The 14,309-nt window shown below is 50.2% G+C and overlaps 6 protein-coding genes across 6 annotated transcripts; 3 read left to right on the top strand and 3 right to left on the bottom strand.

Moving 5' to 3' along the window:
* Positions 1-310: 310 nt before the first annotated feature.
* BP01DRAFT_370854 (uncharacterized protein) lies at positions 311-4,600 on the top strand (the record flags this gene model as incomplete). The annotated part of the gene is made up of 7 exons (XM_025576632.1): positions 311-392; positions 469-470; positions 580-1,007; positions 1,387-1,416; positions 1,661-1,753; positions 3,838-4,447; positions 4,553-4,600. The coding sequence occupies 7 exons, from the start codon at positions 311-313 to the stop codon at positions 4,598-4,600; spliced, it is 1,293 nt and encodes a 430-aa protein (XP_025435373.1).
* Positions 4,601-4,801: 201 nt separating this feature from the next.
* Positions 4,802-6,872, bottom strand: BP01DRAFT_310915 (tRNA-dihydrouridine synthase family protein). Its single transcript, XM_025572434.1, has 2 exons — positions 6,521-6,872; positions 4,802-6,450 (listed from the first exon to the last, which is right to left on the bottom strand). Exons 1-2 carry the CDS (start codon positions 6,686-6,688, stop codon positions 4,972-4,974), a joined length of 1,647 nt encoding a protein of 548 aa, XP_025435372.1. The 5' UTR covers positions 6,689-6,872; the 3' UTR covers positions 4,802-4,971.
* A 364-nt stretch (positions 6,873-7,236) lies between these two features.
* Positions 7,237-9,026, top strand: BP01DRAFT_332341 (WD40 repeat domain-containing protein). The gene is made up of 3 exons (XM_025573088.1): positions 7,237-7,408; positions 7,457-8,286; positions 8,337-9,026. Exons 1-3 carry the CDS (start codon positions 7,387-7,389, stop codon positions 8,952-8,954), a joined length of 1,470 nt encoding a protein of 489 aa, XP_025435371.1. The 5' UTR covers positions 7,237-7,386; the 3' UTR covers positions 8,955-9,026.
* A 344-nt stretch (positions 9,027-9,370) lies between these two features.
* Positions 9,371-10,162, top strand: BP01DRAFT_388429 (40S ribosomal protein eS25; the record flags this gene model as incomplete). The annotated part of the gene is made up of 4 exons (XM_025577831.1): positions 9,371-9,481; positions 9,593-9,626; positions 9,857-10,066; positions 10,128-10,162. 4 exons carry the CDS (start codon positions 9,371-9,373, stop codon positions 10,148-10,150), a joined length of 378 nt encoding a protein of 125 aa, XP_025435370.1. The 3' UTR covers positions 10,151-10,162.
* Positions 10,163-10,381: 219 nt separating this feature from the next.
* BP01DRAFT_310909 (putative heme/steroid binding domain protein) lies at positions 10,382-11,730 on the bottom strand. Its single transcript, XM_025572433.1, has 2 exons — positions 11,175-11,730; positions 10,382-11,074 (listed from the first exon to the last, which is right to left on the bottom strand). The coding sequence occupies exons 1-2, from the start codon at positions 11,421-11,423 to the stop codon at positions 10,553-10,555; spliced, it is 771 nt and encodes a 256-aa protein (XP_025435369.1). The 5' UTR covers positions 11,424-11,730; the 3' UTR covers positions 10,382-10,552.
* Positions 11,731-11,986: 256 nt separating this feature from the next.
* BP01DRAFT_76262 (GTR/RAG family Ras-related GTP-binding protein) lies at positions 11,987-14,079 on the bottom strand. Its single transcript, XM_025580088.1, has 6 exons — positions 13,888-14,079; positions 13,754-13,802; positions 13,235-13,335; positions 13,085-13,186; positions 12,353-13,036; positions 11,987-12,303 (listed from the first exon to the last, which is right to left on the bottom strand). Exons 2-6 carry the CDS (start codon positions 13,757-13,759, stop codon positions 12,156-12,158), a joined length of 1,041 nt encoding a protein of 346 aa, XP_025435368.1. The 5' UTR covers positions 13,760-13,802; positions 13,888-14,079; the 3' UTR covers positions 11,987-12,155.
* Between the last annotated feature and the right edge of the window lie 230 nt (positions 14,080-14,309).

Raw genomic sequence — 14,309 nt, 5'->3', positions numbered from 1 at the left:
AAGGTCAAACTGGGCCGGTGGAGAACAGTGATAATGCGTAATGAGTCTGCGTGTCACTTCTAATGTGCTCGTTCTCTGATGCTTGCTTGTTTCCTGGTGTTGGTCTGTTTTGGTTTGCCCTTTTTGCTTTTCGTTTGTTGTGATGCTGCGTAGCTGAGCGGGGCCCAATATCACGATTTAGTCTTCCTCTGCTCTAGCTCACACTTCACTTGACTCTTACAGACTTTCTAAGTCCCAACCTCGTCGCTCGATCCTCGTGACACTTTCTAATCACTCCCATTCGTATCCTTCAAGTATTCAGCAATCTACGATGGAGCCGGAATATGGTCAAGGAAAAATCTTGGAGATAGAAGGCGACCTTTTCGATGCCCCTGATGGAGCAGCACTGATTCGTGGGTCTTCCCCCTTCCAATGACTTCTCTACTAGTAGTGATACTCATGAATCTTAAGATTCTTGCAATTGTCAAGGGGTCTGGGGTAAAGGAATCGCCAAACACTTTCATGACAAAGTAGGCCCTCAGAGCTTCCCTTCTCAATTGCGGTTAACTCACTGACATAACATCTGTTCCTCATTTACAGTACCCTAATGCATTCTTGGCCTACCGCTCCCACTGTCAAAAGTACATGTCGTCTAAGCAAGAAGTGGTTGTCAGAAGCGATACAGGTCCGCGCAAAATCCAGCTGCCCGAGGGAACAGCCCTCATCATCCCACCTCAGCCAGAAGACTACGAGCCAAGCGGTGGGCGTCAGCATTGGATTGTCTGCCTGTTTACGTCGTGTAAATACGGAAGAGCGGTGGCTCCATCACCTATCTTGCTTGAAAACACTGAGCTTGCGATCGCGGACTTGAAGGATAAAATCGATAAACTACGCGGAGAGGGCATTAATTTAGGAAGACTCTGGTCATGTCGATTTAACTCCGGGTTGTTCGGGGTGGACTGGGCTCGGTCGAGAGATCTCCTTGTCAGATCTGGGCTGGAGGTCACTGTTGTGAGGCCGCCTGATGCGTGAGCATATCTCGATAGTGACTTAATACTGGTTCCCAGAGATGGGCTTTGCCTGACAAGAGGATGAAGCTAACGGCTCGAGTCTCCTGCTTGAAGCTCTCCGAAGATACCAACGGAGCTCTACTTGTTGTGCAGCTATGAAATAGTTGGGTTGCTTGAATGATTGTTTCTTCTTGATGCTGTTATTGTCAGTAGTGGTTATGTCACTACCGGGTTCAGTGCTTCAGTCACAAGGAAACCACTGAACAAAATGGCAAATCCAGGTCAATCGCCTGTTGAGTCATCTAAGCCTGCCCTACATGCTAACAAGGCCGTGACAACTTATTCAACAGGACCTTGCGTATAGGAATACGTCTTACCTGAAGTCCAAATAGAAAAGGCGCTTGGCTCCGACTCAAACAGGTACATAGTAGCCTAAGGGGGTTTTTTGGAGAAAAAGCAGAAGGTATTCGTTTTGAATGGTTAGTAATAGTTATATGAATTATTTATTAAGATTTTATTATATATTGTATTAGTCTGACTATAGTTCTCTAGAGTTTTAGTAAGATAATAGTAGATAATAGTAAGTTTTTTAGATATAGTATTATAATAGTAATGTTAGAGTATAATAATGTTATATTTCACAACAACATCTACATTACTCGCTAGCAAAGCATTAAGAAAGAGGCGGTCCTGGCTAACTCATTAGATAAAAACTCGGCCTGTAACTGCGAGGCTGTGTTCGCAGTTGTATCATCCCAATCACAGTTATCCACCAAGAACGTGCGGTACCACATTACGATTTTCTCTTCAGTCACAAGCACGCAACTATTCTTATAAATATCAATCATAAAAAGGCAATAACTCACACCATCCATCATAGGGCATATGCTTAACGTGATTGAAAGGAGCCCTACGTGTGGTATAAGGGCTACACGACCGATTATCCAGGGGCCCAATATAATGCGACTCTCCAAAATCATTCCAGCTGATTAATTCGACAGACTCAGGCCTGTAGATACCAGATTTGGACCCAACGTTGATACCAGGTATCATCTCCCCGCCACATCCAATTTTTGTCGTACCTCATCATGTTAGTATAGGACCACGGAGAGACAGGCATCATATAGGGCTTCGAGCTGCTGTTCAATGTCTCTATATAAGATGCATCTACGAATGTCTTATGTTGAGATTGGCCCAGGGCCATGATGCCCAGTCTACCAGAATCCTGTCGGTGTATTTTAGCAAAAGAGGCTGGAAGCTCTATATACTGAAAAGTCCGTCCATAACACCATCGGCCTCCTCTGATGCCGGAATAGCACCCACTGGGGACTAGTCTGGGATGAAAAAGTAACCAGTCTCATCCCTGATATTGGTCCAGTCCGCGGTACTGTCGGGCCCCTGGAAAGTGGATACGAGGGGGGCTCTGTTCTTCTCTACGGTATAATACCCTCCATATTCATACTTTTTTAAAAGGGAAATAACATCAGCCTCCGCCCATAAGCTATTTCCTGCGTAGTCAAAAGAAAAGAAGAGCTTAAAGCCATTACTAGCCGCGGCTTCGAACGCTACAGCAAGCGTGTCTTTGTCGGCATACCACCCATTAGCAATATTTAAGGCGAAAGCATTAATATGTGCCTCCTGTGTAAGTTGGATGTCGGGCCGCCAATCGTTCATTGTCTATGTTGAGGCATTTCCGACCTAATAGTAGACCATCTAAAACGAGACGGTGACCTAACACAGAAACTAGCTTGAATACTACCACCGCGAACTAGGATTGGATTCTAGATCTCAATGCCAAGAAGACACTTTGAGGGGAAAGAACAGAAACATCATACAATCTTACCGGTAGTCTATTAGTAGTTGCTTTCCCACATGTTAGTCGGGTTCTTAGTCACTGAGCTAAGAATTGGATCATACGTCCTACTGGAGTGGCGACTCTCTCCACGTTGACCGGAAATATTATGACCTGCTACCTGCTACTGTGGCGGACCTAGCGGCGCACTCGCACGAAAACGTAGCCGCGAAGCCTAGTGTCGGCGGAGCTGAAGTGCGAATCATGCGGAAATTACAAAGTGCTCCATTGAGCGACTAGTACTAACACTAAAGCCCATAGTACCGTAGTAGATATCATCGGGAAGTTGGCGGGTGGATCGAAACCTATCCACGAGATAGTCAATCGGTCCAAGGGCCCTGTTACTGTAGTAGCGCTAATGATATTAGGAATAATAGATATTTACTTTACTATAGTTTTATATCTAAATTAAGCTTTGTATAACTATTTAGGACTAGCTAACTAATATTTATTAGTCATCTACCTATGTATAAATAACTAGTTAACTGGTAGTAACTATTTCGCAACTAATCGCAACCTCTCGCAACCAAGGCTATCAAACCACTAAGTAATATGTTTCTAGGTGCAGTTGTGAGTTCGCGCTGAAGCTAGATGGGCTTCAAAACATAAATTCCGGAGCGCTGCAAGACCCCTATATGTAAAGAAAATTATAATCTCAATTAGAGCAAATTCGTAGCCATAAAAGGTTCTCATCGATATTCAAAGTGAGTGATGATAGTATCACATGATCTCGCGTTTCGCTCCGCGTCGCCGCACCCGTGAAGCGTTATCTCCGAGTCTCTACCCTCTACCACGACCATCACAACAATTTATACCAAGAAACACCTGAAGGCGTACTGTACACCAAAATCTGGTGGAGCTGATCGACAAAATGCCTCCCGAGCGCCAACCAACCCAGAAACGGCGCAGACTGCCCTTCAAACCTCCAAGCCGGGCATCCTCATCTGCAGCACCAGCAACAGCAACCGCATCATCCTCCAAGCCTACAGCCACCAGATCAAAAGCCTCCTCTTCCACCACCACCACCACCACAACAACCACGACATCGAAACGAAAAGCCCCATCCAAACCTCGCCAGACCACCACTACCTCCAAAGCCAGATCCAACACCAGCACCAGCACAAAATCTCTCCTGCCCCCGCCCCCCGCCGCCTCCGACGACGACGACGATGACGAAGCCTCAATCCGCTCATCCTCAACCTCTGCAAACGCAAACTCAAGCAAACGAAGACAAAGACCATCCTCCCGCTCTCGCTCCAACTCCATCACCTCCGCCAGCTCCACCTCCTCCCGCACCTCCCATCCCTCCAACCGAACCCCCGATGCAGAGCCCGAACCCGAACCAGACTACATCCTCGCCGAAATCACGCACCACCCCGAAGAGGCCGAGGACATCACCACGCGCGAGCCTGTCATTCCACCCAAGCTGCTGACGCGGCTCCTGCACCACCACTTCCAGCACCCCAAGACCAAGATCGCAAAGGACGCGAACACGGTCGTCGCGAAGTATGTGGATGTGTTTGTGAGGGAGGCGCTGGCGAGGGCGGCGTTTGAGCGGAGGGAGGCGGTGGGGGAGGGGGCGGCGGTTGGGGATGGGTTTTTAGAGGTATGCTTTTCTTTTTCTTTTTTCTTCTTTGGGGGGCCAGGGGGATCGGTGGTTAGGTTGGTTGTTTGGGAGGAGTGATGCTAATGGATTGTTTGACTTGATTAGGTTGAGGATCTCGAGAAGTTGGCGCCGCAGCTTGTTATGGATTTCTAGGTCGGTGGGTTTGGTATGCTTTTGCTGGGTACTTGGAGTTCAAGGAAACGGGGTTTAAGGGTGAAGGGCTTTGATGATGATCTTGTTTTTTTCCTGTAGGTTTTGCCGATGCAGATACCTAACTGTGTAAATGGTGCTTTACCTTGCTGATATCCTGAAGTCACACCAGGGATTTAAAAGACCAGGCTAGCAAAAATCCATCGTGTATATACTCGTGGTCTATCAACGGGTCTAAATGATCTAAACAAAACAGAAGATAATACAGTAAGCTATGCCCGGAATGGGTATAAATGCTATGACTTGTGCCCCACGTACTCCGCAAACAAAGAGAAGACAAAGAAATCATGACTAAATCCAACATCAACTCATTTTCAACCGCTCACCAGGGGATCGGGCGTGGTCAAGGCTGACACCGTCTTCGATTCCCCAGAAGAAGTAGCGCCGGGAGTGACGCCAGGGGTGGCAGACGCCTCGGCAGCCGGGGTGCTGCCTGTCGTGTCGGCATCCTCCGTCTTGCCATTGGCCTTCTTCTTGGTGACAGCCCCCTTAGCGGTAAGAGCTCCTATCTCAACAGCCTCCTCCGGTAAGGGCCGGATATGCGGCTGGCATACCCAGAAGGGACGGCCGTATTCCGCGATCGTCGCCTTGGAGCCTGTCAGCTTCTCCTCGGGATTAGGCTCGAAGCGCTCGGGGAACTGCTCATATTCCTGGAGGCCCTTCTTAACAGCCTTCTCGACGAGTGTCAAGACATGCTCGAATGCCGGCATGTCACCAGGGTGGGATCTTGCGAGCGCATCACGGACGTCGGTATGCACGGAGACCATGGGACGGAGAAGCTGGAAGAGGTGGCCCTGCATCACTCCCAGACTGGGAGAAGTGGCCCGCTTGTGCTTCGCGCGCTTCTGCTTCTTCTTAGGCGGCCCATCCTCCTCGTCCTCCGCAGCCTCCAGTGACTGTGTCGGTTCCTCAACAGGGTCGGAGGGTAGATACAAGGGCTTCCGCTCGGGGACCGGCTGCTCCAGGACGTATTTGTAGAGCACATCCAGGTACCGGCGCAGCATGGCATCGATGCGGTATCCGCCCTTGCCATCCCGTCCGCGCCAGTAATCCCTGCCTTCACTGCCGACGGGAGGGGGCTTGCTGAAGATGGAGGGGTCGGACAGGTTTCCCTCGGCGCTCATCACGGCATCCGCACCGGTGGCTTCCAGACAGCGATCCAGATCCTCGTAGTTGAGGTTGTTGCCGTTGGCGAAGATGACCGTCTCCGGAGGAAGATTGTCGCGCAGGTAGCGGATGTAGCTCCAATCCGCCACACCGGTGTTGTGACCCTTCTGTTCTCTCCGTCGTCCGTGCACCGCGATGATGCTCGCTCCGGCGGACAGGATCATCTTCGCATACTCCAGCGTCTTCTCCTTCGTCTCCTGGATCCGGAACTTGGCGGTGACAGGTATGGGGAGCTCGTTATGCAGACGGTTAATCAGCTTGTAGATCAGATCCCAGTCCTCCTGGAGAAATGCGCCGTAGTGCCCGCGCTTCGCGATCCCCTGGGGACATCCGAGGTTCAGATCCACCGCATCACAGTACGGCGCCACATAGCGGGCCGCTTCGAGGAAGTCATCCGGGTCGTTGGCGCAGAACTGCACGAAGAGCGGTCGGTCGATAGCCGGGTTGCCATCGAGGAAGAGTGACTCGTCGCCCTCTTTGCCGGCGGCGGCGCGGGTCGGGTGGAAGTGTTGCGCGCGCACGTTGGCCTGTTCGCGGAAGAGACGGGCGTGGTACATGGGGGAGTAGGCGAGAATCTGCTTCTGCTCCTCTGGGGGCAAGAAGGACCTGGTGAGCATGCGCCATGCCTTTCGCAATCGACTTTGATTAGTTTCTGAGTTTGCGAAAGAGCCGGAAAGGGTGCAACCAGAGCCTCACAAATTCTGATCGATCTACCATGGGCGCGATGATGTACTTCGGACTGCCCAGGCTCCTGTAGAATTCTCTTCCAAGGAGCTTCTTCTTTGGTTCGGATGCGACGGTGACCGGCGCATCTTGGTGGGCGACGCCGTTCTGCGGCGCGGGCGCCGTCTCGGGAGTTGCCATTGTCAACGGGGTGGGACGTAGTGTCGTGGGAATGATTCGCCCCAGCCAAGGGGGGAGAAGTCGTAAGAACTTTATTTTGATAAGGAGACAGTGAAGGTGTCTGACGATCGGAGCAGCCGTACTTCAGTAGCGGATAAAGACGTATATAATGGAGATAGCGACATAGATCTGGGGTACGGTCCAGTTCAGCAGCGGATGGCGGGCATCGTTTTTCCACTGATAATAATTTTATTTATCTTTGCTCGGAACAAGGTTGTTCCTCTTATCTTATCCAGCGACTGCAGTGAGATTGACGTATCACTTCTTAGGCCAGCTGCATGATTACATCGCCAGAATATGCATTCTTTCTGCTCGGTCTCTGTGGAGTAAGGAGAGCCTTTTAGACCTAGCAGCTGATGTTCTAGCACTTCTTGTTCCATTGTGAAGTGTGCCTGCTGTGCCTAAAACGAGGCGATCATGCTAGAGCTTACATAATCCAATAATAAGGCCTTAGCGCTTTTTTTGCAAGTGGGTTCATGTTTTGAGAAACCTTCGGTATGTTTATCAAAGGAAACTTCGGTAGTTTTGCATGCAGAATCCGGGGGTATGCAGGGAATAGTATGTCCAGGGTATTAGGAAGTCAGGTAACTTCCTCAAAACACTAAATTGTGCTCTGCGAGCTCTCATAATCGACAATTACTATTCACCTATAATCAACAATGGACGCCGCAGGGGCAGGTGGTGAGTTCAAGCATATCATCTGGCAACTGTCTCATACTGATTCTCTAGTATCCCCTTCAATCTCGTTCTCTGAGGACGGCGACTACGTTGCTCAAATCAGTGGCAAAGAATTGGCCGTTCACTTGACTCCTACCTCTACAGACTTCAAGGAAGTCCAGGTTGTCAAACTCAAGGAGAATTCCTCCAAGTTTCTCAAGTTCTCCCGCTCCAAACCGGTCTTGCCGTCGAGCACACACTCCTACGGGGGTGTGAGCTTACCGGAGAGACGCCTGTTGTGCGCGAGCGATGCCCGAGTCTCCGTCTGGCAGTTGAATTCGCTGCAGCTGCTCGCGGAAATCGAGAGCATCGAGCCGAAAGCCACCTATGTCGACTTCGGTGGTGATGAGAACGAAATCATTTATTTCCACGCGTGGAATACCAAGGTCACCGTCTTTGGGCTAGATACTGGCCGCAGTCAGGTCATCCGAGCGCCCAAATTCTCAAATACTAATGGGTTCGCCTATCGACCGAAGACTCGGCAGCTGGCGATTCTTCTCAAGCCGGATGCCGCTGATCTCCTAACAATCCATGAGTTCGGCTCTTACGAGCTGATCGGGCGGGCGATCCTGCCGACGGTGGATGCTCAGGGCTTAAAGTGGAGTCCGGATGGAAGGTGGATCACCGTGTGGGATACTGCGAGTGCGGGCACCAAAGTACTCATCTTCACGGCCGATGGTCAGCATTTCCGAACGTATACTGGGCTACCAAACTCCGACACATCTTTCGATCTGGGTGTTCGAAGTGTCGAGTGGAGTACTGTTTCCAAGGCACGCGGTGCCTCGGAGCTTCTGGCCGTTGGAAAGGTGGATGGAACGGTAGACATTCTTAACACCAGAACTGTAAGGCTTGCATGTGACACGATTCTTGGCTCCTATGCTGACCAAGCCAGTTCTCCCGCTCCGCGACCCTCTCACATGTATTCCAGGTTGATCAGAATTCCGCCAGCATCTGGAGAGAGCGAGTGAGTGAAGATGGAACGCTCGAATATGCCGAAGCATCGGGTTTCTCGGCATTTGATGCCAATGCGGACTTATCTGGACCGCCTCGTGGTGTGGCAATCATGTCTTTCAGCGCTGGCGGCACCCTTCTCAGCACTGTCGACCAAACACGGCCAAACATCGTCTGGATCTGGGAGTTGGAGTCCACTCCGGCCCTCCTGTCTGCTCTTGTCCACGAACACACAGTCAGACAAGTAGTATGGCACCCTACGAAGGCGCAGCTACTCATCACCACTGCCAATACTGCATACTCTGCCGTTCGCTACTGGTCACCCTACAGTCAGCCTCTGGCAGTTCGCATTCCTATCCCTCGAACCGAAACCGGAAAATACGATACGAAATGGCTTTCGACAGATGATGACGATGACTCGAGGTTCTGGTTCGGTACCCCAGAGGACTACGTGCTTGGCTACATCGAAGGGATGGACGATAAGCCACAATTCCATGTGCTTAATACAATCCGCAGCAAGCTCGCGGCGAGTGCCTCCGCTTTTGCTGCGACTCGATGATTCGAAGGGAGTATCGAAGCTACGGCGTGACGATCTATGCTTTACGAAAGTGAATTCGGTATTCTGAGCGACTTTTGGAAAGTGATCAACCTAATGTGTTCCAGTATAGTTATTGTATAGTATAATGTAATCCAACCGATTTTCTAGTCACGGGTGGCATCTGGCAAATAGTAGAATTGCGTCCGCTTTGCAGATGAGAATGATGATACATAGCAAGCATCGATGAATCTGAGATGAAGATAATCACGAACATTTGCCAGCGCAAGGACCAGTTGTATACAGTGATACACACACCTAGTACGGAGGTATATGAGGCCATAGTCAGGCAGCCGCAGCCAATCACACCCGCTCCGCGCGACTCCTGCTAACCGAGGGCGGCGGCACCCAGCCCAGGGTTTAGGGTTAGATTCCACGTGATGCTGAGTCATTCCCCACTCGAATTTCGCACTTGGGCACTCAAGTTTCCGGCCGTTCGCTCTGTTGTGCAGCTCTCCTCCGTCGAACAGCTACATCAGATCGTCAAAATGGTGAGTTACCCTGTGGAATGACGGCGACTTGGTGGTAGGACGTCGCCAGTCGCTGCGACTCCTATTATGCTATACTACAGAGAGATGAGATACTAACTATTTTCCATTCAGGCTCCTACCAGAAAGAAGTGGTCCAAGGGCAAGGGTACGCTATCACACTCATTCATTTTCTCCCCTCATCACCTCCCCCGACATGATGGAAAAGAATACACGACAGTCGGCTTCCGTTGAATCGCCAAAGAAGGATTTATCCCGGTTTCCGACAGTCAAAGAATGAAATCGGGCGAAGACGACGTTGCGAAATTTCCCTACACCTACACATACGATCGCTTGACCGCTGGGAAACAGAAAGACTGACTTTTATCCGGTTTACAGTTAAGGACAAGGCCCAGCACGCCGTCGTCCTTGAGAAGCAGGTCGCCGAGCGCCTCAACAAGGATGTCCAGTCCTACCGTCTGATCACTGTTGCCACCCTGGTCGACCGTCTCAAGATCAACGGCAGCTTGGCCCGCCAGTGCCTTGCTGACCTCGAGGAGAAGGGCCAGATCAAGAAGGTTGTCAGCCACTCCAAGATGACCGTCTACAGTATGTCTACCTTTTTTTTCCTGTTGCCAATCTGTGAGAAAGCATGCTGACGTTGGCATAGCCCGCGCCGTCACCGCCGAGTAAATGTCTTGACGCTATGAAATGAATACCTCGCGCGTCCTGTTTTTACTTTCAAAGTGTGTGTACTACGAAATGATATCAACTCAAAGCGGAAATTGCAAAGTTTTCGGACCCTTCTTCTGAGGAGTCGGAATATGTGGCTCGGACGAATTATGATGTAGAGTTGTCAAGTAACATTGGCTACTTGCAATCAAGTTCGAATAAAAATAAAAAAGATCTGACACTCATGTTGTGCTTCGTATGATTCTGGATTGATTCGTAGGATATGTTCGCTCTTATCAATCGCTGCTCGACATTGTCTGCAGCATAACGTAAATGACGCAGTACCATATCAGATCTCTTTCGAGAAAGACATAACCCACTACATAGATATCTAAACACCATATAGAACCGCCAAAAGAACTACTACTTCTTTCCCGCCTCCTTAGCCCTAGCCTCAAGCACTTGCTTCCTGGTCGGCCGCTGCTGCCGCGCAGCCTTACACAACTCCCTCTTCTCCCCTCCTTCCTGGGTGTCCAACCCCACCACCTTTCCCACCGCAAAGTACTTCTTATGCGACGCGAAGAAATTCTGCCAGTGCGCGACGGCGCGCTCAATGCGGCTCCGCGCGTACCGCAAGTCCTGCTCGTGCCGCTTCTTGCGCTCCCCCGACGACAGTGCCTCCACTTCCTCGGGCTCGTCGATCGGCATGAACATCTCCTCCACCCCCGTCATGTCCGAGGTGAGGTCATCCTGGAAGCACCCCGTGACGAAGGCGCGGGTGGCGTCCCGTCCGCAGAAGAAGTTGTAGTGGCCGCCGGGGCCGTAGACGAGCGGATTCGCGCTGACGTCGAAGATCGTGCCGTTGATGCTGAGATAGAGGGGGAGGGTGGGGTCCGTGCCGTTGTAGAGGGAGAGTTCAGCGGGGGTGAGGGTTAGGGGACCTTGCTGTTTTTGTTTCGATACGTTAGTGAGACGGATTGTTGCTTTGTGGGGGGGAGTCGCTCTTGACTGGAGAGAAACGGCGTATTGAAAAGGGCTAACGCACCAGAAAGCGCATAAGCACAGGGAGTCGTGTAAACCATGGTCGGTAGCCCCAGAGTAGGGACTCTGAGGAGGTCATATAGTAGGAGAGGCCGCAGGAGGCGATCACCAGCGTGGCCAGCACGCGGATAATGTCGAGGATGCTGATTCCGCGGGCATTGCTGCTGGAGGACTTCTTGGTGGTCTTGCTGCTGCTTCCAGCTTTGCTGGGGCTGGATTTGCTGGGTTTCTGACGTTGCCGGACTTCTGACATGGTGGTCTTTCGTGGCGGTGGAGGTTTGCTGGTTTAGAGTTGGAGGAGATAGAGTGAATTATGGGGTTGATGCCATCAAAAAGCTCTTCCGGAGAAAAGAGTATTTCACACTGGAAAACACGGCGATAGTGGGATGGGAGATTTAGTTGATCCTTTATGACAGGTGGTGTTGGCGGACTGCTTTCCGCACTCGCGGTTTGGAGTTTTGTTCCCACCCGCCAATGGTGTGACTGGGGAAATTGTCAGGACCTTTCCATCCACTGCTTCTATTCCCATTAATAAACAATAATACATTCTGAAAGGCTGGACATAGACAAAGACAGAACTGCAAGGGCTCATTTGTCTCAGGTTTCGTATTCGTGTATAAAAAAATTACTAACCGGTCGTATTCGAAATATATATTCAAAGCCGTCGCTACGTGTATCAACGGCAGGTGCTTGGCATCGATCAACTCTCCAAGTTGAGTCGCGATGTCAATCTGCTATTCTCCATTCCATGGTAAAATAGTAACTGGCAGTGATTATGCCGGGGACCTCTAAAAGTGAACATAAAGAAGTCATTATGTCAGGATATCTTCACAAAACCTCTTATGACCGGCCGCCAGCTGCTGATTGACCATCCCCAAGTGCCTCAAGAGAGGTGAGGTATTGTCAACAGTACAGAACTACATACAAAACAGCCATGATCACGGTACTACATCTTCAAACATATGAGCTCCATCTGGAGATTTCTTTATATCTGCTCTTGCTCCTGCTCCTGCTCCCAGCTGCGAGAGAACACATCATTTAGCGCCTCCTGGAAAGTACGGCAATTCATGTCGATCAAACCCTTTTTGCTCTTGGATTCTGGGTTACGGATCACAGAAACCAGACACAGGTACCTAGCGACTGTTAGTGACGACAGGCTTGACAATGAGTCCGGTAGCATACTTGTTCATCTCCATCAGGTGTATCATCGTTTCATCATGCAGTACCACATGGCTCTCCGCCTCCTGATTTTGGTCACCCTTGGGCTTGCGATCTGGATGGTCCCAGGAGTACAGTTCGGAAATATCGACAATCACATCTATGTAGTCCGAGCACATCTCGTAACATGACATGTCCACGGGACGGGTGTCAGACGCAATATAGATTTTACTTAAGACATCGAACAGATAAGTCTTCTCAAAGCCACAGTTGTTGGCGAGCGTGTTGATGAGGTTTTCCAGGGTCGAGAGGTTCGGAATGAGCTTCTGAATGACTTTGCTGAAAGCCTCAAAGACCGAGTAGTCGTAGATAGAGGTTAGGTAATAGTGGACTGGGGCATTTTCGTATCCGGCATCGCTGAGCTCATCTGAGATCAGCTGTACGATATCCTGGAAGGTGTCTGTGCGGTACTCGTCGGAAAGCCCATCTACTTTGTGGATGAAGACTTCGATATTAATGTTCGGATAGTACTGTTGTACGGTCAATATGGTACGATTGAGACGTGCAACAGAATCCAGGTAGTCATCTTGAGCATCGATGACCCAGACGAGTGCCCCGAGACTGCCGAAGATGTTTTCGAGATCGAATGATGGCTCGAGGTACTCGAGCTGACCGGGAAAGTCCCAAACCTGAAAATCCATGAAGGAGCTGGCATTGTGTCAGCCAAGTTAGATCACGCGGACAAGAATGGCTTACTGGATCGAGTCTTTCTGGATCCGAGTGGTCGACTCGAGAAAGAGCGTCTCATTTGGTGGCATTTTATGAAAGACAACGCTCGCAATGGAAGATTTGCCGCTCCTGTAGAGGTTTAGAGGGGAAGAATTCTACAGCCACTTAGACACTCACCGACGAAGACCCATCAACATTAGACGGGGCTTAGCATCTTGTGGTTTGTTTGTTGCAAGCTGACCAGCCTTGGCCTGTTCAGGCAGTAATTGACTAGTGCCCTGCAATAGATGGCGTTAGCTTGATACTTATACCCTGGAGTGAAGTGATTATGCAAAGGCCTGTCTCAGAGCTCCTCGAAGCCACAAAGACCACAACTCAGAAGTGAGGGGTGGGGGGTGGGGGCAGATATGGCCATCTCCTTGACCGTAAAGACGCCTATCCGCGGCCAGACACAGCTGTCAGGTAAACCGCACAAGTACAAGTGCTTTCATGTTACGCAGACGTAGGAAGGCAAACAGGCGATTGAGTAAGACTTTCACCATGAGAATCCCATCCTTGCGCTGAGCAACACATGTACAAAGTTTCAGATATGGCATCGTGGACAAGAGATAAATTGGCAACAGGAGCACTGCGTCTAGTGCGGCAACAAGTCTTCAAGACAGGCCTGAGAAAGAATAGACGAGAGCAATTCCATACCTCCATACTGCAGCGATTGACTTGCTATCGGAGAGTTCGATACTTGCAACTGTACAGGTGGTCAGACAGACTTATAAGACGTTGGGTCGACGGTTGCATGCTGACGGAGCGAGGGAACGTCGATTTGAGCTTACCACGAGCTTGTTCACAGCCTAGACCCGAATAAGGCAAACGAAAAGCCAATTGCTTCTTAGTATATTCACAGCTCAGCGTAGTGGCGGGTCACTTGATTCATCTACCGAGCTTTCATGCACGCCTATACCACTAATGGAACCAGACTCAGGCCGCGCGATTGATGAGGTGACGACAATGAATAAGTTACGGAGCTGTGTCGGACAAAGTAGATGCACAAAGAAGAGTAAAATATTTCAACAGTTGACAATGTCCATGGTCGGCGTAATCATTCGAGACCAACAGTAAAAACCAAGGTAGTCAGGACAAAGCAATCAATGAATCCACTAAGTTATCCGGCGGCGGAAAGTATAAGTGGGCTGTGACTGGGGAGCAACGAGTGTCGCGTGGGCGATTTTGGACAATTGTAGAGTGTGAGTTCGTC

The sequence above is a fragment of the Aspergillus saccharolyticus genome (assembly GCF_003184585.1).
Source record: "Aspergillus saccharolyticus JOP 1030-1 unplaced genomic scaffold BP01scaffold_2, whole genome shotgun sequence".
NCBI classification, from domain to species: domain Eukaryota; kingdom Fungi; phylum Ascomycota; class Eurotiomycetes; order Eurotiales; family Aspergillaceae; genus Aspergillus; species Aspergillus saccharolyticus.
The sequence above is the reverse complement of the archived record's forward strand: the minus strand, read 5'-3'. Positions and strand labels throughout refer to the sequence as shown.

Excerpts from the sequence above, each read along its gene's own strand:
- BP01DRAFT_310915 (XM_025572434.1), bottom strand. The coding sequence starts at position 6,688 with ATGGCAACTCCCGAGACGGCGCCCGCGCCGCAGAACGGCGTCGCCCAC. Across the intron at positions 6,451-6,520 it reads TGGTAGATCGATCAGAATTT|GCATGGCGCATGCTCACCAG; the intron begins GTGAGGCTCTGG and ends CGATTGCGAAAG.
- BP01DRAFT_310909 (XM_025572433.1), bottom strand. The coding sequence starts at position 11,423 with ATGTCAGAAGTCCGGCAACGTCAGAAACCCAGCAAATCCAGCCCCAGC. Across the intron at positions 11,075-11,174 it reads CTGTGCTTATGCGCTTTCTG|CAAGGTCCCCTAACCCTCAC; the intron begins GTGCGTTAGCCC and ends AAACAAAAACAG.
- BP01DRAFT_76262 (XM_025580088.1), bottom strand. Across the intron at positions 13,037-13,084 it reads ATCCAGAAAGACTCGATCCA|CTCCTTCATGGATTTTCAGG; the intron begins GTAAGCCATTCT and ends ACACAATGCCAG. Across the intron at positions 12,304-12,352 it reads CACCTGATGGAGATGAACAA|GTACCTGTGTCTGGTTTCTG; the intron begins GTATGCTACCGG and ends AACAGTCGCTAG.
- BP01DRAFT_332341 (XM_025573088.1), top strand. The coding sequence starts at position 7,387 with ATGGACGCCGCAGGGGCAGGTG. Across the intron at positions 7,409-7,456 it reads GGACGCCGCAGGGGCAGGTG|TATCCCCTTCAATCTCGTTC; the intron begins GTGAGTTCAAGC and ends CTGATTCTCTAG. Across the intron at positions 8,287-8,336 it reads ACATTCTTAACACCAGAACT|TTCTCCCGCTCCGCGACCCT; the intron begins GTAAGGCTTGCA and ends TGACCAAGCCAG.